Consider the following 23929-nt stretch of genomic DNA (forward strand, 5'->3'; position numbering starts at 1 on the left):
GTGGTATTGTGAAACCAATTTTCCTGTTTTCTTGGTTGGGGGGGGTGGGAGTAAGAGAAGTATGTTCATTATGAGGTGAAATGTTTCATCTTAAAGTGCAGCATTATAGTATGCACGCACACACACACACACACGTGCGCTATTAATAGAGATGCATGCTCTGTCATATATAGTATTTTATCTATTCTGTTCCAGCCACTTTGTGCTACTCAGAAATCTGGCCCTAACTGGTTGGATGAGAATTGCCCTAGTGCAGAGGAGCTTAACTGCTAGAAACCAGTGTAACCAGGTCCTACGGCAATTGACACCCTTCCCTCCCATACGCGCGTACACAAACACCGAGGTTGGCCTAGGGATGGTGTCAGGAGCAAGACACAGCACACTTGCGCTCAGCCAATGCTCAACAAGTATACAGAGCTGTAGCGAGCCAGCGTAAGTTAAAGCAGCCCCTAGCTGACTGACCCGTCTCTCCATTTCGTGTGGAGATTCCTGCTCAGGAGACAATCTGAGGCTGAGTCCTCAACTGAATGGAAGGGCAGACTCTCAAGAGTGGCTGTGGCCCCAATCCTGAACCTGGATTATGTAGGCAAGTAACACACTCATGTGAGTGGCCACGTTGACTTCAATTGGACTGCTCACGTCAGTCTTTTAGGACTGAGGCCTAAATCACCCTTAGGTTGCTGCAGCCTTCAGAGTATAAGGGAAATGCTACCACAGCTAACAGAGATTATATTTCAGATGGGAGTGGGGGAGGGGGAAACTGTGTTTGGGGTTTTTTGACCAGAAAACGTTCAGTTCTGTTTCCAATGCCATGCGTGCAGTTAACTGGCCATTATGGTGTCTGTTTGCAAGCACAAATCTTTTGTGCCAGGAAGCATAAAGCAACCCAACCACTAATAGAATCATGATTATTCTGAAACTTGAAAAATACTCATATGATCGGGGAATGCAAGTGCATAAGATGAGTATTTATAAGGGGGCTCTCCCTGACATCCAGTTTGCTCTCACTGCTAGTGACTGAGCTCTAACATTCCCCTGCACAACTCTCCATTCCTTTTCTAGGTGGCATGAAAGATGCGTTCAAACTGGGCTTCAGAAGCAGCAGGCTTGTGGTGATAGTTTTTGCTACCTGAGTTCGCTCCTTGGCACTAAGAAGGTGAGCAGAGCCATGCCTTCTGTGTCTAACTCTAATCTATTGCCCACAGCCCCAACCATGTGGCAGCTGCTATGGGAGAGCTGCTAGCAGCCCAGAGCACAGTTGAGTTGATTATACAGCCAGCTCCATGTGTAAAATGCTTTTGTTCTTCAGCATGGAGTTGCCTTGTGACTGTTACTGGACTGGAAGATGGTGTGATGTGTTCTTTGACTGCTAGTCCCTATTGTTCACAGTGGGATGCACATGTGCCCAAGACTGGAACCTCTTCAATAGCCATGAGTGCTCATATGAACAGTCTAGTTGAAGTCAACACCTGCATCCTCCATCTCCTCATGCTCTGAACCAAGGGCATAAGCTGTGGTGCACACCAACTGCCTGGCCTGTTCCTTTCTACCGCTCATGGTCTGGGACAGAACCCTTCAGTGTACGTAGCCTCTCTACCATTCTGCTCAGACTTCAGTTCTGAATAATTTGTAATAGTTTTATCTTAGTTTGAGAATTGGGGGTCATTCCCCCACATTGCTCCTGAACTGTTTGGGGGCACCTCCCCAGATTCCAGTCTTCCCAAGATTCCAGGTTTCACTGGTCCTGAACACCTGCCATGTTCTGGATGCTCTGACATTATCAGGGAGCTATTCACCGGTTCCTGTTTCAGTCCTGCTGCCACAAGACAGACTGTACCCTCAGACAACTCCTGTGCCTTGGACAAACAGGAGGTGGCACTGATGGTTTCCCTGTTGTTCCAGACATGAAACATCAGCCAGTACAGGGCTTCCAGATCCTCCTGGAGGCCTCTATGTCCCCGTGAACTGTGCTATTGGGGGATCAATTATACACACACACAGCCCAGGGCCTGTGTCTGTACCCTTATGATCTCACCCACTGCCCATACTGAGACTCCTGAGAGTCATATTTTTGGGCCCCAGACTAGAAGGACTTTGGGCACTGTTTTCAGCAGAGATAATCTTCTAGACAGGAATCTCAGTTGTCCCCCATGCCACCACCCCAGGCGTACTTTATTGAGCAGGAACAACTGGTCTCACCAGATCATAGAATATCAGGGTTGGAAGGAGTTCGCCAATAAACTACACAGGAATGTAGGACCTTAGACCTGGACAAAGGGAAATGGGTTGCCAGATCGTCCGTTCAGGCATCACTTGATGCAGCAGGTTTCCAGTCCCGTGGTGACCTCGGTACTTATGAGTGGGGCCTCTTGGTTGCAGTCATCAAGATTTCCCAAGGAGGTCCAGGCAACAGCAGAAATCTCCCCTTCAAGGATAATGTAGCCCAGAGTAATGGGTCTGGGGAAAAGGGGAGCCAAGCTTGTTGCCGGACTGATAACAGATGGGGAAGACAGCAGTGGGCTCACCTCGCCAATAGAAGGGGGCAGAGGAGTGTTGAGCCTTGTGAGTGGGCAAACCGTGTGGGATGGACAGTTGACTAAGCCAATCGGAGGCAAGATGAGAAGAGGCTAACCCTGCCTGAGGAAGTGCAGGCGATCCCCTGACTATCTCCCCCATCGGAGGGAGTGCAAGCAATCCTCGTAGACTCATAGACTCTGAGGCCAGAAGGGACCATCATGATCATCTAGTCTGATCTCCTGCACACTGCAGGCCACAGCTCCTCGCCCACTCACTCCTGTAATAGACCCCTAGCCTCTGGCTGAGTTACTGAAGTCCTCAAATCATGATTTAAAGACTTCAGATTACAGAGAATCCACCATTTACACTAGCTAAAACCTGCAAGTAAGCCTGGCCCCATGCTGCAGAAGAAGGCAGGAAGACCCCAGTGTCTCTGCCAATCTGACCTGGGGAAAAATTGCTTCCTGATCCCACATATGGCCACCAGTTGGACCAGGAGCATGTCAGCAAGACCCAAGAGCCGGACACCTACAAAAAAAATCCTGTGTAGTAACTCAGAGCCTTCCCCATCTAGTGTCCCATCACCGGCCGTTAGGGATATTTGCTACTAGCAGTCTCTGATCAGCTACATGCCATTGTAGCCAGTTTCATCATACCATCCCCTTCATAAATTTATCGAGCTCAGTCTTGAAGCCAATTAGGTTTTTTGCTCCTACTTCTCCCCTTGGAAGGCTGTTCCAGAATTTCACTGTAACAATGATTGCCCAGGTTGTAATCTGGGCTGCTGAACAGCTGTGTCCCCTCATACTCCAGTCTGCAATGCCTTTTATCAGGGGTGCCATTTCAGATTTTGGTAGGGTGGGGTTATTTTAGCTGTGATTCCAGGGGTTATTTAGGTACCTGAAAACTCTAGTTTTTCTGGCCAATAACTTAAAGCAATTAGCTGACAGGACAGAAGCCCTATATCTAATTCTTATATACAAGAAATTTAAATAAATATTAGACCGTCTCAGCTCTAATACTAACACGCTCTGACATCTTGTGGCAAGTCACTCAAGGAATACTGGTTAGGTTTAAAATGTTAATTTATATTCTTACGTTGTTACTAACTCTGCGGAGAGAGAGAGACCCTGTTAGGACACTTGGGTTCTATCTCCGCTCTGGAAGGGGAGGGGAGGGGAGTCTAGTGGGTTACAGTGGGGGAAGAAGATACATCTGGATTTTATATATAAGAACATCAGAATGGCCATACGGGGTAAGACCAATGGTCCATCTAGCCCAGTATCCTGTCTTCCAACAGTGGCCAGTACCAAGTGCTCCAGAGGGAATGAACAGAATAGGCAATCAAGTGATGCGTCCCCTATTGCCCACTCCCAGCTTCTGGCAAACAGAGATTAGGGACACGCAGAACATAGTGTTGCATCCCTGCCCATCCTGGCTAATAGCCATCGATGGACCTATCCTCCATGAACTTATCTAGCTCTTTTTTTAACCTTGTTATAGTTTTGGCCTTCACAACATCCCCTGGCAAAGAGTACCACAGGTTGACTGTGAAAAAATACTTTCTTTTGTTTGTTTTAAATCTGCTGCCTATTAATTTAATTGCGTGACCCCTAGTTTTTGTGTTATGTGAAGGAGTAACTAACATTTCCTTATTCAATTTTTCCTGCCATTCATGATTTTATAGACCACTATCATATCCCTCCTTAGTCATCTCTTTTCCAAGATGAAAAGTCAGTCTTTTTAATCTCTCCTCATACAGAAGCTGTTCCATACCCTTAATCATTTTTGTTGCCCTTCTCTGTACCGTTTCCAAATCCAGTATATCTTTTTTGAGATCAATATGTGGGCATACCATGGATTTATATAGAGGCAGTATGATATTTTCTGTCTTATTATCCATCCCTTTCCTAATGATTCCCAACATTCTATTATCTTTTTTGACTGATGCTGCCCATTGAGTGGATGTTTTCAGAGGACTATCCACAGAGACTCCACGATCGCTTTTGTGAGTGGTAACAGCTAATTTAGACCCCATCATTTGAGAGAGAGAGAGAGAGAGAGAGAGAGAGTTAGGATTATGTTTATTATCCCTTTCTTAATGATTCCCAATACTCTGTTAGCTTTTTTGATTGCCACTGCACATTGAGAAGCTGTTTTCAGAGAACTATCCATAATAACTCCAAGATCTCTTTTGTGACGGTTAACAACTAATTTAGACCCCATCATTTTGTATGTATAGTTGGGATTATATTTTGCCATGTCCATTACGTTGCATTTATCAACATTTTCATCAGCCATTTTGTTGTCCAGTCAACCAGTTTTGTGAGATCCCGTTGTAACTCTTTGCAGTCAGGTTTGGACTTACCTGTCTTATATCATCTGCAATTTTGCCACCCCACCATTTACTCCTTTTTCCAGATCATTTATGAATAAACTGAACAGCACTTGTCCCAGTACAGACCCCTGGGAGACACCACTATTTACCTCTCTCCATTCTGAAAACTGACCATTTAGTCCTACCCTTTGTTTCCTATCTTTTAACTAGAGTGCCTGGCAGTGCTTTCAGTATCATCTAATGACCCTTAATTTAATTTAATGACAAGCCTTTTGTTATCTTAATCACCTTGCCTCAGTTTATAAACAAACTCCTTGCCCTCAGGGCGGAAGCTTGGAGCAGCACAGAATTCATAGGTTTCAGAGTAACAGCCGTGTTAGTCTGTATTCGCAAAAAGAAAAGGAGTACTTGTGGCACCTTAGATACTAACCAATTTATTTGAGCATGAGCTTTCGTGAGCTACAGCTCACTTAATTGGATGCATACTGTGGAAACTGCAGAAGACATTATATACACAGAGGTGAGAAAACCTGGATTTGTGCTGGAAATGGCCCAACTTGATCATCACTTTAGATAAGCTATTACCAGCTGCAGAGTGGGGTGGGAGGAGGTATTGTTTCATGGTCTCTGTGTATATGTCTTCTGCAGTTTCTACAGTATGCATCTGATGAAGTGAGCTGTAGCTCACGAAAGCTTATGCTCAAATAAATTGGTTAGTCTCTAAGGTGCCACAAGTACTCCTTTTCTTTTTACAGAATTCATAACATATCATACTCAAGCTGTGTTGGAGTTAAGAGCTCCATCTGGGGCTAGGGCATGAGCTGTAAGCAGACCTCGGGTACAAAATTGGGGGGAGGGAGAAGTCCCCTGTTCCCCCTAAATGGCACCCCTGCCTTTTACACTGCTTTGCTATGAGAGCAACCACTCCTGGTCCTGCTCACATACTGGGCGACACCAGCAACTTTCCAGTCTCAAAAAGAAAAGGAGTACTTGTGGCACCTTAGAGACTAACCAATTTATTTGAGCATGAGCTTTCGTGAGCACGAAAGCTCATGCTCAAATAAATTGGTTAGTCTCTAAGGTGCCACAAGTACTCCTTTTCTTTTTGCGAATACAGACTAACACGGCTGTTACTCTGAAACCTGTTTCCAGTCTCAGGCATTCTCCCAGAAATGTGCCCCTTGTACTGAACAGTGCCTTCAGTCAAGGAATATCACAACTGAACCATCAGAGAATAACAGAGAAAATAATAATAATAAATAGTATTAATAAGAATAATAATACCTTCTTAGTGGGCACCACCGATGGGGCAGTAGCAATAATGGTTCATTTGTGACATTGCTTGGCTGGAGGCACCGTTCAATTCTTCTCCAGCAAAAAGGTCCAAGATCCTTATTACTATTCTTTGTGATCCAACAGAGTGTTTCCCTGAGATGCAGGTTGAGATTTCTTCTGAGCAACAGTGTTACAAGGAAATATCTAGGGAGGAGTGTGGACATATATACAATCCGGTTATTTTCTCAGTTTGTGAAAAATCCTTATAGGATTTAATAGAAAATGAAAATATTTATATTTTTATAACTATCATATAGACTTTAAATAAGAATTGAGCCCCCCCCCCCGACACTATTATAGGATGTTCGTTCAAACAAAACAAACTCACTCAAAAAAACCACAACCAAACTAAACTAAAAAGTGTAGAGGCAGGCTCTTATTCTCTGTTAGAGTCATTTCTACAGAACCCTTTCAAATTTCCATAGGGCTCTACTTGTCTCATCCCTGTTAAATTCTATCAGACATTTCCATAACGGGACAATAGATGCTTTTCCTTGACAGCCTGCTCTAGCAAACCTGGGCGCTGTGACATTCGTGTGGAAGGATGGGTTTGACGGTAGTGGGGTTGTGTCTGACTCTAGGTCAAGCTGGGAGGAAGAAGGAATAGGCCCAAAATTGACCTAGGAGGGGACCCTATCTAAGTGGGCTTAGGCTATGCCTCCACACTAGGCAGTAGCTACACTGTCTCATGCACAAGGCCGGCAGGACAGTGTCAGCAGTAGGTCAGGGTCCATTGCGAGGGTAACTGAACCGGTTGGACACAGCACTCAACTGGGAGGATGGAAGACTACAGGCCCCAGCAGGCAAAGCGCCAAAAGTCTGTCCACTCGCGGTGGCGCGTTGCATCCTGGGGCCTGTAGTCTCCCAGGAGCCCAGCCCTTCAAAGTAGGGAATTGTCACCGGGCGCCATGTTATGCAAATCAGGGGGCGGCCCCTCACTCGCTCGCCCTTGGCCCCGCCCGCAGGGCCGGGGCGGGGCGGGCCGGCTCTGTCCCAGAGTCCCGCGCGGCCGCAGGCTCCGGGAGGCCGCCGGCCGGGACGCGCGATGCAGCGGGTGACGGTGGTGCTGGGGCACCTGGCGGCTAGGCCTGCCGGGGGGCCGGCGCTGCGGGCGGCTCAGTGCGGGGGGGTAGCGACGGCGCCCGGCCACGACGGGGAGCAGGACGACGTGGTGGTGGTGCACGGGCGGCGGACCCCCATCGCCAAAGCCAAGCGGGGCGGCTTCAAGGTAACCCCGGTTGGGGGAATCCCAAGGGGGCCCCGGGGGTGCGGGCTGGGGGGCCAGCCCCTAGAGCCGCAGTGGTTGGCTGGGGCGGGGGAGCCCTGAGGGGAGGAGGGGTTTTGGGGTAGGGGGCTGGGGGGGGAGCCCTGAGGGGTTTTGGGGGAGGCCTGAGGGGGTAGAATTTGGGATTGGGGGGTTGGGAAATTCAGGGGAGTAGGGGTTGGGGCCGGAGCCCCCACGGTAAAGGGTTTTCCCTCTCTGCTCTTACCATGTGTGCCCTCATCTCCCCTGCTTTAAAGGGGGCTCTGCACTTCTTTCTCTGCACCTGTGTGTCCCCTTCCCCTGTGTTCTCGGGCTCTCCCCTCTCTGCACCAGGGTGGCTAGATGAGGGCAAATCCCCAGTGTAGACCTGCTGCACGGGTATTAGAAGCGTGCAAGTGACTTTATTGGTGCGAGTCGCTTTCTGCACTAGTGCAGTGTCTGAGGGCACAGACGCTGCTGCTGCAGTGCAGCTGCGCCACTGAAGCGTGCCTGGTGAAGACACTCTATGCCGACGGGAGAGCTCTCCTGTCAGCATAATAAAACATCCTCTGCAAATGGCAGAAGCTACGTCAGCGGGAGAATGGGCAGTGGTAAGAGCCACCCAGGGAGCCCAGGCTGCTTTGGGGAACCCTGGACCCTCCACCTGCCCTGGGCAGGGGCTAGGGTGCCTGAGAGCGGCCCCCAGACCATGTTCCCGCCTCCAAGGGCACACCGCTGCCCATGGGCCCTGGTGACAAGCTGCACCTGCTGCCAACTGTGCTTTGTGCCTGTCAAAGTCAGATTCAGTACTCGCATAATTTGTCAGACCACTCTGTTTATTGGCAAAGCACTTTGCCAATGCACCCAGATATGTGAGCCCCTCTCTGAGGCTCAAGCTAACTTATTTATACAGATAAGCCAAAGCCAATTTAACATAAGAGATAAAAGGAAGCAGAAACTGACAAATATACATACATATCTTATTTGCATACTAATGTTTACCAATCTTCTAGCTCAGTAGGAGCTCTAAGTTAATTAGTTTGAGGACCCATTGTCTCACACTCCTTAATGTTTCTCTTCCTGACAACTATATTTCAACAAACCCTTCAAGTAGCATTTCTTTAATGAATTATAATTTCAATATAATTCATTCTACTTTCACATGCCGAAGGCAGCCATTACGTGCAGCAGTGCGCCTCCTGTTGCCTCTGGCCTTCCCAAATTGCAAGCCTCGGACAACGCCCCCCCTCCATTTCCCAAACTATGCCCATGCCACTGCTGCTCCATGCCTGCCTGAGGCTACTATGCTGATGTTAAAAAATGGGCGGGCATGACCCTCCACCTTTTGAAAGCGTTGGGGCCCTGGCTTCCCTGGTTCTGGGCTTGCAGGATGTGGGGGGCCCAAATGTTCTTTTTGCCCAGGCCCCCAATAAATCTTAATTCACCTCTGATTCATAACTCTGAGAGACACAAGTTATGCCAACATAAACTGTAGTGTAGACATAGTCTAAGGCATGGAACCAGTGGATCTAAACTGATAAATCCCCAATGTGTTGTGCGCAAACTTCTGCCCTGAAGCCCCGGCCTGGCTATCCCTGTCTGCAGGAGGTCTCTTGCCTACTGTAGATTTGTGACCTGAAAAGCTGCTCTGTTTCCTCTTAAACAGTGTATGGAAAGAAGATTGATGTAGTCATTAAATAAAACTAGTTGGCTAGGTTGCAAAGGCCTTGCACTCAACTTGCAGCTGTTTGCCTGAATAATGTGAAGAAGAGCTCTGTGTAAGCTGGGAAGCTTGTCTTTCTCACCAACAGACATTGGTGTAATAAAAGACATTGTCTCATCCACCTTGTCTCTCTAACATCCTAGGACTGACACAGCTACAACAACACTGCTTACATTAGTAATGTGATAACATTTGAACACTGCATCTGATCAATTCCAAAATTTTAGAGAATATTCTGGGCATCAGTGGTCAAAACCCTACTGATTTTGAGGAAAACTGGGGAACTGAAAAGGGGGGAAATTGAAGACACACGAAGCCTCTGCCTGCTCTTTTGCAGAGGGTCTCAAGACTGTGTTATCTATAGATAGGGCTTCTTATTTTAAGCTTTAACTGATAAACACCCTGTAGTGAGGCGGAATAGCCTCCCTCCAGACTTGAGAGCGAAGGACCACTACGCTCCCCCTGGTGGGCAAAGCCGAATCTGCCCCGCCACTCTTCCTGGAAGTACCAGAGCGGGACAGGAAGTATAAAGGGAGGACTGTGCATCTCAGTTGAGCAGAAGCCAAGGAAGGAGATGGATGCCTCCACTCTGCTGTGGCACCCTGGAACGGAACATGCACTCTGCAGCACCTGCCCTCAGAGAAGACTGACCCTGAAGAGGAGTTGCCGGGACTGCTGTCCACTGCGTACCCAGAGGAGCCCGAGGACCTGTGGACTACAGAGGTACCAAACTCTGGGGAGATAGGAAGTAGCCCAGGGATAGCCGACTACTGTCTGGCTATGTTGCTGGCTGACTCAATGTGTTGCTGCTGGATCCCCGCTGACCCAGTGGCGGACCACTCCGCCATTGTTAGGGCCCTGGGCTGGAACGCCATGGAGTCAGGCGGGCCCGCATTCCCCTGCCACCCTAACCTTGGGCCAGGAGGCCTATGTAAGTCTACTGTCTGCCAAGCTAGGATTGTAAGCTTGGCTGGCTCTCCCCCCAATGGAAGCCCCTAGACTGTCGGGACGCTCACCCCTGCCAGAGCCTGGACTGTGGGCTAGTCTACACTGGCAACATTAAAGTGCTGCTGCAGCAGTGCTTTAACGTAGCTTGTGTAGTCGTGGCAAAGCACTGGGAGAGAGCTCTCCCGGTGTTCTAAAAAAACCACCTCCACAAGGGGCGTAGCTCCCAGCACTGGCAGCATGGCTCCCAGTGCTGGTGCACTGTCTATACCGGCACTTTACAGCACAGAAACTTGCTGCACTCAGGGAATGAAATGAGCGCTTATCCAATAAACACTGGAAAAACAACAGAAATGGCTACTTGTTTCTAAGGGCTTGTCTATGTGGAGCAGTAATGTGCACTATGGGACGGGGGCGGTGATTTCTAAAGCTCGCTAATATGTTGCAAATGAATTAATCCTTGTAGACCCTCTTGGTGGGCACTAAAGGTTCCCTAGTGCACTTTAATGTACTACTGTTTGAAACGGTACCATATTAAAGCACCCCAGGGAACATTACAAAGACTAGTCATTACAGTATATGCTATTGTAATGGTACATACAAAAAGCCCTGAAAACCCCTGCGTTTTGGACATTTACATAAAACACAAATGCTGCTCTCCCCTCCTACCCTCTGACAAATATAATTTATAAACCCTCAAAACCAGAAGTCCTATCTATAGAGTAAATAACTGGTTGATCGCACCCATTATGCCTTTTAGCCTAACAGTTACCCTATCTCATTTCTGTTCATCTTCCCAAAGGAGTTTAATAGATTGACATTCAGAATGTCAGTCTCCTAGACAAATAATAATGTGGGTTGGGGGGAAAGGAATGATGGTACATGTATTGCTCCTGGTATGGGGGAGTAGGATGGGGGGACTGTGATATGTAGGAAGGGGGACCCACAGAACCTCTGGCAGGGGGGAAGGTGGAAATGGGGGGGGGGACATACACCCAATGGCATAGGAGGAATGGGGAGGTGTATACACAGTGGCATGGGGAGAAGGGGAGGCCCTGGTATAGGAGGAATGGGGGCACACAGAATCTCTGGCAGGAGAGAGAATGGGTGGAGTTGGGAGTTCCTGAAAGAGAGAGGGATGGGAGAGTGGCACACAGGGAACTTGGGGGAAGGGGAGGGGTGCAAGAAGCCCCAGGTGTGGTGCAAGTAAGGCTATGAAGTGTGAGACCTCATAGCTAAATGAGGATTTTAACTGTATGTTGCGATTTGGAAATTGAGAGGAATTGAAGCAGTAGACAGAGGTTAATAGGAATTAATCTCTATACTGAACTGGATATTAAATAAAAAGAATTATAATGGAATGGCAGCTTCGTTATAAAAGACTACTATTGTAAGCATTCTAAAATATACATGGTGACTCAGATTGTCTTGAAATTTGCTGTGCCTCGCAATTTGGGGATAGGTTAGAGGTCCAAAGTTGGGTCATATGAGCTAGATATTCCCAAGATAAAGCCCCTTAATTCATGAGTTTACAAAATCGTTTAGTTCTTATAATGTTTTTGTGCACATCCAAGGCTCAGACTAAGGTTCTGAGCCTCTCCAAACTGATATTGTTCTGGATTAATCTCAGATAGTGCATGGCATGTTTTTTCACACCCCTGACAGACAAAAATTTTACCGACAAAAGTGCTTTTGTAGACAAAGCCTCAGTTTGTGGAACTCCAGCTCAGCTTGAACCAAACTGATGCTTCAAAGGAACTGAAGCGTATGTGTGCAAAGATAGAGCTCCTGTTGCAAGCTGGCAGGTTTGCTGGCAGCCAGTTGTCACAGTAATTGAGTTGCTCAACATGAACATGCTGTTGCCGTTGGCACTGCCACTGAGCTACACCTATGTATTGAGTTGGAGCGCTATTCTTGGCCTCTTTCAGAGAATGTGTCGTATGCATGTTCCTGGCTCTGCCTGCATTCTGCAGGAGCTACTTTTGGAAGCTTTATCCTGAGACCAAAATTTCTGGTTTAACAGTGATATTAAGTGTTCTAAAATCCACGTACAGATTCTGATTTTCAAGGAAATTAATGCTAATTAGAGGGAAGATGGAAGACTCTAGTAAGCAGTTAGGGTAATGTAATCCTGCCTCATTCTCCTCAACCTTATCTATCCACATTGAGGATGCCCCAACATGCTATAATACACATACTAGTGCAGTGGATTAGGAAGTACTGAATTGGGTGTGATGGGTTGGACCCCCGCCCATCCGGGATGCCACATGATGTACTGGAGTTTCTCTGAGCCCTCCTGCTCCACCAGCCTGGATTCCCTCTCCCTGTTTTGCTTAATTAGGCTCTCTGGCCTCTTGCAGCGCACACACACACAGGTAGAACCACACCCATCTGCAGACACAGACTGAAGTCAGCTCTGTGTGAGTGGACTTATCCAGCATTCATGTGCACACCCCTCAGCCCTGGTCTACACTAGGACGTTAGGTCGAATTTAGCAGCGTTAAATCGATGTAAACCTGCACCCGTCCACACAATGAAGCCCTTTATTTCTACTTAAAGGGCTCTTAAAATCGATTTCCTTACTCCACCCCTGACAAGTGGATTAGCGCTTAAATAGACATTGCCGGGTCGAATTCGGGGTACTGTGGACACAATTCGATGGTATTGGCCTCCGGGAGCTATCCCAGAGTGCTCCATTCTGACCGCTCTGGACAGCACTCTCAACTCAGATGCACTGGCCAGGTAGACAGGAAAAGAACCGCGAACTTTTGAATCTCATTTCCTGTTTGGCCAGCGTGGCAAGCTGCAGGTGACCATGCAGAGCTCATCAGCACAGGTGACCATGATGGAGTCCCAGAATCGCAAAAGAGCTCCAGCATGGACCGAACGGGAGGTACGGGATCTGATCGCTGTTTGGGGAGAGGAATCCGTGCTATCAGAACTCCGTTCCAGTTTTCGAAATGCCAAAACCTTTGTGAAAATCTCCCAGGGCATGAAGGACAGAGGCCATAACAGGGACCCGAAGCAGTGCCGCGTGAAACTGAAGGAGCTGAGGCAAGCCTACCAGAAAACCAGAGAGGCGAACAGCCGCTCTGGGTCAGAGCCCCAAACATGCCGCTTCTATGATGAGCTGCATGCCATTTTAGGGGGTTCAGCCACAACTACCCCAGCTGTGTTGTTTGACTCCTTCAATGGAGATGGAGGCAATACGGAAGCAGGTTTTGGGGACGAAGAAGATGATAGCTCACAGCAAGCAAGCGGAGAAACCGGTTTTCCCGACAGCCAGGAACTGTTTCTCACCCTAGACCTGGAGCCAGTACCCCCCGAACCCACCCAAGGCTGCCTCCTGGACCCAGCAGGCGGAGAAGGGACCTCTGGTGAGTGTACCTTTTAAAATACTATACATGGTTTAAAAGCAAGCATGTGAAAGGATTACTTTGCCCTGGCATTTGCGGTTCTCCTAGATGTAGTCCTAAAGCCTTTGCAAAAGGTTTCTGGGGAGGGCAGCCTTATTGCGTCCTTCATGGTAGGACACTTTACCACTCCAGGCCAGTAACACGTACTCGGGAATCATTGTAGAACAAAGCATTGCAGTGTATGTTTGCTGGCATTCAAACAACATCCGTTCTTTATCTCTCTGTGTTATCCTCAGGAGAGTGAGATATAATTCATGGTCACCTGGTTGAAATAGAGTGCTTTTCTTCAGGGGACACTCAGAGGTGCCCATTCCTGCTGGGCTGTTTGCCTGTGGCTAAACAGAAATGTTCCCCGCTGTTAGCCACAGGGAGGGGGGAAGGTTGAGGGGGTAGTCATGCGGTGGGAGGAGGCAAAATGCGACCTTGTAACGAAAGCACATGTGCTATGTATGTAATGTTAAAGGCAAGGTTTACCCTGAAAGAGTGTAGCCACTGTTTTATAAAATGTGTCTTTTTAAATACCAATGTCCCTTTTTTTTTCTCCACCAGCTGCATGTGTTTCAATGATCACAGGATCTTCTCCTTCCCAGAGGCTAGTGAAGCTTAGAAAGAAAAAAAAACGCACTCGCGATGAAATGTTCTCCGAGCTCATGCTGTCCTCCCACACTGACAGAGCACAGACGAATGCGTGGAGGCAAATAATGTCAGAGTGCAGGAAAGCACAAAATGACCGGGAGGAGGGGTGGCGGGCTGAAGAGAGTAAGTGGCGGGCTGAAGACAGGGCTGAAGCTCAAATGTGGCGGCAGCGTGATGAGAGGAGGCAGAATTCAATGCTGAGGCTGCTGCAGGACCAAATCAGTATGCTCCAGTGTATGGTTGAGCTGCAGCAAAGGCAGCTGGAGCACAGACTGCCACTGCTGCCCCTCTGTAACCAACCGCCCTCCTCCCCAAGTTCCATAGCCTCCACACCCAGACGCCCAAGAACGCGATGGGGGGGCCTCCGGCCAACCAGCCACTCCACCACAGAGGATTGCCCAAAAAACAGAAGGCTGTCATTCAATAAATTTTAAAGTTGTAAACTTTTAAAGTGCTGTGCTTAAAGTGCTGTGTGGCATTTTCCTTCCCTCCTCCACCACCCCTCCTGGGCTACCTTGGTAGTCATCCCCCTATTTGTGTGATGAATGAATAAAGAATGCATGAATGTGAAGCAACAATGACTTTATTGCCTCTGCAAGCGGTGATTGAAGGGAGGAGGGGCGGGTGGTTAGCTTACAGGGAAGTAGAGTGAACCAAGGGGCGGGGGGTTTCATCAAGGAGAAACAAACAGAACTTTCACACCGTAGCCTGGCCAGTCATGAAACTGGTTTTCAAAGCTTCTCTGATGCGTACCGCGCCCTCCTGTGCTCTTCTAACCGCCCTGGTGTCTGGCTGCGCGTAACCAGCAGCCAGGCAATTTGCCTCAACCTCCCACCCCGCCATAAACGTCTCCCCCTTACTCTCACAGATATTGTGGAGCACACAGCAAGCAGTAATAACAGTGGGAATATTGGTTTCGCTGAGGTCTAAGCGAGTCAGTAAACTGCGCCAGCGCGCCTTTAAACGTCCAAATGCACATTCTACCACCATTCTGCACTTGCTCAGCCTGTAGTTGAACAGCTCCTGCCTACTGTCCAGGCTGCCTGTGTACGGCTTCATGAGCCATGGCATTAAGGGGTAGGCTGGGTCCCCAAGGATACATATAGGCATTTCAACATCCCCAACAGTTATTTTCTGGTCTGGGAATAAAGTCCCTTCCTGCAGCTTTTGAAACAGACCAGAGTTCCTGAAGATGCGAGCATCATGCACCTTTCCCGGCCATCCCACGTTGATGTTGGTGAAACGTCCCTTGTGATCCACCAGAGCTTGCAGCACTATTGAAAAGTACCCCTTGCGGTTTATGTACTCGGCGGCTTGGTGCTCCGGTGCCAAGATAGGGATATGGGTTCCGTCTATAGCCCCACCACAGTTAGGGAATCCTATTGCAGCAAAGCCATCCACTATGACCTGCACATTTCCCAGGGTCACTACCCTTGATATCAGCAGATCTTTGATTGCGTGGGCTACTTGCATCACAGCAGCCTCCACAGTAGATTTGCCCACTCCAAATTGATTCCCAACTGACCGGTAGCTGTCTGGCGTTGCAAGCTTCCACAGGGCTATCGCCACTCGCTTCTCAACTGTGAGGGCTGCTCTCATCTTGGTATTCATGCGCCTCAGGGCAGGGGAAAGCAAGTCACAAAGTTCCATGGAAGTGCCCTTACGCATGCGAAAGTTTCGCAGCCACTGGGAATCGTCCCAGACCTGCAACACTATGCGGTCCCACCAGTCTGTGCTTGTTTCCCGAGCCCAGAATCGGCGTTCCACAGCATGAACCTGCCCCATTAGCACCATGATGCATGCATTGGGCAGGGCCCATGCTTTCAGAGAAATCTCTGTCCATGTCCTGATCACTCACGTGACCGCGCTGACGTCGCCTCCTCGCCCGGTATCGCTTTGCCAGGTTCTGGTGCTGCATATACTGCTGTATAATGCGTGTGGTGTTTAATGGGCTCCTAATTGCCAAAGTGAGCTGAGCGGCCTCCATGCTTGCCTTGGTATGGCGTCCGCACAGAAAAAAGGTGTGGAACGATTGTCTGCCGTTGCTCTGACAGAGGGAGGGGCGACTGATGACACGGCTTACAGGGTTGGCTTCAGGGAGCTAAAATCAACAAAGTGGGTGTCTTTACATCAAGGAGTATTTCAGGCAGGATTTCATGGAGGGTTCCAATAAGAAATGGTGCACCTAAGTTATCGTTCTTATTGGAACAAGGAGGTTAGCCTGGCCTCTGATTGATACATGGCTAGATTTACCTCGCTGCACCTTGTCTGTGAGTGACTGCAGTGTGACCTAGAGGAATGAGTCCCCTAGACAGGGGAGGAGGCAAATGAGTACAAAACAAATCTGGTCTATTTCTTGTTTTGACCCACTCCATCTATCTTTTACATCTTTGGCTGGCAGCAGACGGTGCAGAAGGACTGCATGCCATCCACATCTCATGGCTGCTCGGCAGAAGATGGTACAGTACGACTGCTAGCCATCCTCATCTCTTGCCTGCCTGGCAGAAGATGGTACAATACGACTACTAGCAATCCTCATCTCTTGCCTGCCTGGCAAAAGATGGTACAGTACGACTGCTAGCAGTCCGTATCGCCTGCCCGCTCACCATAAGACGGTTCAATAGGACTGACTGCAGGACTAAAGAGAATGACCTGGTCAAGTCACTCCAAATTTAGTCCCTGCGCCCATGTCTCCCCAGGCGCTCCCAGCCGACGTGGCCAGGAGCACCTCGGACACGACGAGGACGACTACCAATCGTATTGCACTGTCTGCTGCCAGAAGGCAATGGGTTGCTGCTACTGTGCAGCAAAGCCGTACCGCGTCTGCCAGCACCCAGGAGACATAGGGTGACGGTTACCTGAGTGGGCTCCATGCTTGCCGTGGTATGGCGTCTGCACAGGTAACTCAGGAAAAAAGGTGCGAAATGATTGTCTGCCCTTGCTTTCACGGAGGGAGGGAGGGAACGGGGGCCTGACGATACGTACCCAGAACCACCCGCGACAATGTTTTAGCCCCATCAGGCATTGGAATCTCAACCCAGAATTCCAATGGGCAGCAGAGACTGCGGGAACTGTGGGATAGCTACCCACAGTGCAACGCTCCGGAAGTCGACTCTAGCCTCGGTACTGTGGAAGCGCTCCGCCGAGTTAATGCACTTAGAGCAGTTAATGCACTTAGAGCATTTTCTGTGGGGACACGCACACTCGAATATATAAAACCGATTTCTAAAAAACCGACTTCTATAAATTCGACCTTATTCCGTAGTGTAGACATACCCTCAGTGTGAAGAGAGATATGCACATCTTCTTGCCCCTTCAGTTAGAAAGTTTACAAACTGGGTTTAATAATAAACAAAACAAATTTATTAACTATAAAAGGCAGATTTTAAGTAGTTAAAGGAATAGCAAAAAGAACAAAGCAGGTCTACTAAGCAAATAAAACAAAACACGCAAACGAAGCTTGATTCACTAAAGAAATTAGCTACAAATAGTAATTTCTCACCATAAATATTGTCACAGGCAGATTACAGAGAGTTTTGAAAGTCGGCAATAATTCCAAAAGTTCCATCACCAGCATCCAGCAAGAAGTCCACAGCCTGGATTCAAAGTCACACAGGTTCTGGGATGGGTTCTCATGGCGGACACGCCTTCGTCCTCTGTTGTTCACTACTGAATCCGTAGGATTGTCTCAAACTCCCCTATTTATAACCATTCATACCCAGCTCTGACTGGCTTAGTCATGTATGCCACCAGACTGCAGGCAGTCCCTGTGACAACAAAACCCCTGTGCACTGTTACTGACATGTACAGAACTCAGTACTGAAATGATGGGTACTTGATCCCTCAAAGTACATCTGCACTTCTTATATCAACTCTTCCAGTCTGCTCCAACTGATCCCTCTACAATTCAGTACAGCTACACTAAACACAGCTGGAGTGCATGCAAATAAATACTACAAGAATACAAGACACACAATGGCACATTTTCTTAGTTGTCCTGTACATCTACATATTATGGCACTACCCTTACTGAACCATTCCCAGTGGCTATTACCAGCTTAATGGGATAGGTCAAGATTGCATTGTGGGGTGGCGTTTTTCTTAACTCTACATTTCCTGGTTGTCAGACTTTTGAGTGTAGTTGAATTCGAGGTTCTGGAAGGGCACAAGGCACCACCAGGCAGGGCTGAATTACCCAACAGGCAGACTAAACATGTGCTTAGGGCACCAGCAGAGTAGGGGGCACCAAAACAATGAGTGTTTTTTTTTTAAGTTTGATATTTGATATTTCAAAAAAAGCATCGAAGTAGACATCATGGGGAAAAATCAGAACTTTGTTAGACTTTCTTACATGCCACTACACACTCTTCTCCCATTTTTCTGTTCTCTTTTTATTACTTATCCCCACCTACCATGTGCTGCGCACTCTCTCAATCTTGTTGGCCGCAGTGCTGTTGGTTGTTGTCCGGTGGCAGTACGTTTTTTCTCAACAGTCCAGTTACTTTATACATTTTTCTCTGCCCCAACACTCCAGTGGGCAGTTCTTAAACCATATTTGGGCAATGATTGTGTGTTGAAATCTCTTTCTAATACTCGCTGGGAGGCACATGCAGTGGCAACAAGTACAATTCTGGAGTCCTACTCAAAGATTGTGGATGCATTAGAAAGTATAGCTGAAGACCAATCACAAAAGGGAGAAATTATACGAGAGGCAGAAAACATTGCAAGCAAGATGCAAGAACTAGAGTTTGTATTCATGTTGACCATGTGGAATGAAATTTTACAACACTTTTACCACACAAATCAAGCTCTCCAAGAAAGAGAATTGGATTTGAAAACGTGTGCAGACCTCTGTCAGTCATTAGCAGACCACTTACACACTTTGAGGAATGACTTCGAAAGATTTGAAGACATATCAAAAGATCTCTTGCCTGGTACTACCTACAAAGAAGCCCAGTCCCGCAAGCGAATCGGGGAAAAAACAAGCAAATGATAGCTGTGCAACAGAAACAGCATTGAATCTTAGAGACAAATTTCACGTATCTACCTACTACACTATAATTGATACACTTGAAGCTCATATGAAGAGGAGAGGTGAAGTGTACAAAGAAGTATCAAGTAGATTTTCTTTTCTAAACAGTATGGACTTATCTGACCAACTATATTCGCAAGTTTTCCAAAAGCTAGTTGACTCATACCCTGTTGGCTTGAACATGAATCTCTGTGGAGAATTGCGGCAGTTCCACTGTGATATGCGCGCAAAGTTTAATGAAACAGGAAAAATGAAATTCAGTCACATTGATCTTCATGACACAATACTGAAAGACGGAATACAGTGTGTATTTCCAAATGCAGAGATTGCACTACGTATTTGTCTAACATTGATGATTACTAACTGCTCTGCAGAACGCTCTTTCTCAGCTGAAAAGAATAAAAAACTCTCAGAACAACAATGTGTCAGCACAGACTTGATTCACTTTCTCTATTGTGTATTGAAGCAGACATGTTTTCGTCGAGTCAGCTTCAATGAACTTATCCAGAATTTTGCAATCAGAAAATCTAGAAAGAAGCTATTTTAATTTCAGCATACATGTAAATTTTGTGTCATTTCGAAAAATAAAATTTTATTTTACGGTATGGTATTGTTTTTATTTTGAATTACATATGGGGGGCACCATAATCTTTTCAGTGCTTAGGGCCTCTAAAGGTCTTAATCCAGCCCTGCCACCAGGCAACCTTATTTCTGCATTAGTGAAGCTTTTGGACTAAGGTTTAAACAACAAAGGCTCTTTCTGGGTCGATTTAGTATAGCATCAATCCTGTGAAGCACCAAGCTCCTTCAACTCAAGTATATCAGCTTGTGGGATCTGGCCATATATCTTCCCAGTGACCTCTTTCTTTTGCCAAAGTAAACCCAGGAACCATAGAATCTAGTTTGAAATGCTGGGCTGTTGTGCACTGTTATGGCTAACAAACTGGAGCTGCTTTTGAATTGGAAAGATTTACAACAGCACTATTTCTTGTACTTACCAAAGCAGAATGGAAGGCAGTGTGTTGTCACAGGGCTTGAAAAATCCACAATGTAACATGGACAATATACAAATGTTGCTCTAAATTGCAGAACATGTGGTTAGTTACTGGTATATTGGCTGGTAGGATTAATAGATCTGCAAATTTTTCAAGCCCTGTATTAACATAAATCAGTTGGCCATTAAAATAGTATGGGGGCAAGTCAGTGGGAGGGCATTGTTTCTAATTTCCCCTTAAAGCAACATTCACTCTCTTAAATGCTCTTCATAGCATGTTTTATTGGACTGAGTTCTGTTGGTGAGAGATCCAAGCTTACACAGAGTTCTTCAGGAATCAGGTCTGGGAAAGGTACTCGGAATGTCACAGATGAATACAAGGTGGAAGAGATTGTTTAGCATAAGTAAAAAGAAAAGGAGTACTTGTGGCACCTTAGAGACTAACCAATTTATAAGAGCATAAGCTTTCGTGAGCTACAGCTCACTTCATCAGATGCATATCGTGGAAACTGCAGCAGACTTTATATATACACAGAGAATATGAACCAATACCTCCTCCCACCCCACTGTCCTGCTGGTAATAGCTTATCTAAAGTGATCATCAGGTGGGCCATTTCCAGCACAAATCCAGGTTTTCTCACCCTCCACCCCCCCACACAAATTCACTCTCCTGCTGGTGATAGCCCATCCAAAGTGACAACTCTTTACACAATGTGCATGACAATCAAGTTGGGCTATTTCCTGCACAAATCCAGGTTTTCTCACATCCCCCCCACCCCCATACACACACAAACTCACTCTCCTGCTGGTAATAGCTCATCCAAACTGACCACTCTTCAAGTTTAAATCCAAGTTAAACCAGAACATCTGGGGGGGGGGGGTAGGAAAAAACAAGAGGAAACAGGCTACCTTGCATAATGACTTAGCCACTCCAAGTCTCTAGTTAAGCCTAAATTAATAGTATCCAATTTGCAAATGAATTCCAATTCAGCAGTTTCTCGCTGGAGTCTGGATTTGAAGTTTTTTTGTTTTAAGAAAGCGACCTTCATGTCTGTGATTGCGTGACCAGAGAGATTGAAGTGTTCTCCGACTGGTTTATGAATGTTATAATTCTTGACATCTGATTTGTGTCCATTTATTCTTTTACGTAGAGACTGTCCAGTTTGACCAATGTACATGGCAGAGGGGCATTGCTGGCACATGATGGCATATATCACATTGGTGGATGTGCAGGTGAACGAGCCTCTGATAGTGTGGCTGATGTTATTAGGCCCTGTGATGGTGTCCCCTGAATAGATATGTGGGCACAATTGGCAACGGGCTTTGTTGCAAGGATAAGTTCCTGGGTTAGTGGTTCTGTTGTGTGGTATGTGGTTGTTGGTGAGTATTTGCTTCAGGTTGCGGGGCTGTCTGTAGGCAAGGACTGGCCTGTCTCCCAAGATTTGTGAGAGTGTTGGGTCATCCTTCAGGATAGGTTGTAGATCCTTAATAATGCGTTGGAGGGGTTTTAGTTGGGGGCTGAAGGTGACGGCTAGTGGCGTTCTGTTATTTTCTTTGTTAGGCCTGTCCTGTAGTAGGTAACTTGTGGGAACTCTTCTGGCTCTATCAATCTGTTTCTTTACTTCTGCAGGTGGGTATTGTAGTTGTAAGAAAGCTTGACAGAGATCTTGTAGGTGTTTGTCTCTGTCTGAGGGGTTGGAGCAAATGCGGTTGTATCACAGAGCTTGGCTGTAGACGATGGATCGTGTGGTGTGGTCAGGGTGAAAGCTGGAGGCATGCAGGTAGGAATAGCGGTCAGTAGGTTTCCGGTATAGGGTGGTGTTTATGCGGTTCATATTCTCTGTGTATATATAAAGTCTGCTGCAGTTTCCACGATATGCATCTGATGAAGTTAGCTGTAGCTCACGAAAGCTTATGCTCTAATAAATTGGTTAGTCTCTAAGGTGCCACAAGTACTCCTTTTCTTTTTGCGAATACAGACTAACACGGCTGTTACTCTGAAACCTGTCTTTAGCATAAGTAGTTAACATGTATTTCAAGGGACCATTCAAGGTGAAGTGGCCTGTTAACAGCCCTCTAGTCATAGGGAGGAAAGAAATGGGTGTCGGGGGGGGGGGGGAGACGATGACGACACAAAGGCAGCTGGGCGGGGTTGTTAGTGAGTTATAGATTGGATTTATGGCTTATTACCACAATGTCTATATTCAGTCCATGGTTTTTAGTGTCTAGCAAAGTTACTAATTTAAGCTCGCAGGCTGTCTTTTGAAAGTGTTGTGCAGATTTCCTTTGAGGATGAGAACTGAAAGGTCAGATATAGAGTGATTGCTTTGTGAAAAGTGTTCAGCCACAGGGGATGTGGTGTTTTTCTCTTTTATCATTTTCCTGTGAGTTCATCTGAGAGCATAGTGATTGTCTGGTTTTACCCACATAGTTGTTGTTGGGGCTTTTATTGCATGGGATGAGATACACAACATGTGATAGGCATGTGTATGACCCATAGATCTTGAAAGGTGTTTTGTGGGGGGTGTTGATCATTGTAGTAGTGGAGATATGTCTGCAGGTTTTGCATCTGTTGTTCTGGAAGGATCTGGTGCCACTTTGAGTTGGTGTATCCTAGTCCCTGGAGAGCTTGCTTCTGATGATGAGCTTTGGAGAGGTTTGGTGGGTTGTTTGAAGGCCAGAAGATGGGGTTTAGGAAAGATTTCTTGGAAGATGGAGTCGCCATTGAGTACAGGTTGTAGTTGCTTGATGATGCCCTCTATGGATTCCAGTGTGGGGTGGTAGGTGAAAATTAGGGGTGTGTAGTTGGAGAGGGTTTTAATTCTGTACTGAACAGGTTCTCTGTGGATATTTGGGTGCCCTTTCCATGATGCTTCTACTTCTCTGGTAATGTCCTTTTTTGTTGAAGGTGGTTTTGAGTGTGTTACGGTGTATATCACAGACTTTCTCCTCAGAACATATTTTGTGGTATCTGAGTGCCTGGCTGTAGATAACAGATTTCCTGGTGTGTTTGGAGCGGTTACTGGATTTATTAAGTTAGGTGTAAAAAGAAAAGGAGTACTTGTGGCACTTTAGAGACTAACCAGTTTATTTGAGCATAAGCTTTCGTGAGCAACCGCTCACTTCATCGGATGCGATCATCTATGGCTTTTTTGTATATAGTTGTCTGTCAGGTTCCAGTGCTGAAGCTGATTGTGGTGTTCAGGAAGTTGATGCTAGTCTGGGAATGTTCCGGAGAGAGTTTAATGGATGGGTGATGGTTGCTGAAGTACATGCCTCAATACAGAAATAACCCACACTTTGGCTGCACACCTCTTTGCTTGAAAGTTTCTCTTTCTCTCACTAACAGAAGTTCATCCAATAAAAGATATTACCTCACTCACCATGCCTCCCTAATATCCTGGGACCCACACAGCTACAACAACACTGCATACTTCACAGGATGTGCCGTTTTTCCTTTCAGGATACTACTCCTGATGAGCTGCTATCTGCTGTTATGACAGCTGTCCTTACAGATGTCAGTCTGAGTCCTGAGAAAGTGGGAGATATCTGTGTTGGTAAGTGAGCCCTCTTCATTCTGAACTTAAACTTCCAGTCTTGGGCCTCTCTCTGAAAACAAGAGTGCCCTTTGTGGCCAATGGATGCCATCTAGGCAGAGCTCTGAAATCAGCAGGGTGTTAACACTACACTAGAATAGTATTAGCTTAATCTCCAGTGTGTCCTCTGCCGGGGGGCTGTTTCCTCTTCTGT

The 23929-nt window shown here is 46.9% G+C and overlaps 1 protein-coding gene across 2 annotated transcripts in view; it reads left to right on the forward strand.

Moving 5' to 3' along the window:
- Nucleotides 1-7183: 7183 nt before the first annotated feature.
- ACAA1 (acetyl-CoA acyltransferase 1) overlaps nt 7184-23929 on the forward strand; it is a 41409-nt gene continuing 24663 nt past the window's right edge. The window contains exons 1-2 of one of the 2 annotated variants that reach the window (XM_073334722.2): nt 7184-7418; nt 23643-23736. In XM_073334722.2, coding sequence (XP_073190823.2) covers nt 7236-7418; nt 23643-23736 — 277 coding nt within the window. In that variant the 5' untranslated portion in view covers nt 7184-7235. The remainder of the gene's footprint in view (nt 7419-23642; nt 23737-23929) is intronic. The other variant, XM_073334721.2, reaches the window with a different exon arrangement.

This window comes from Lepidochelys kempii, chromosome 2, assembly GCF_965140285.1.
Source record: "Lepidochelys kempii isolate rLepKem1 chromosome 2, rLepKem1.hap1, whole genome shotgun sequence".
NCBI classification, from domain to species: Eukaryota; Metazoa; Chordata; order Testudines; family Cheloniidae; genus Lepidochelys; species Lepidochelys kempii.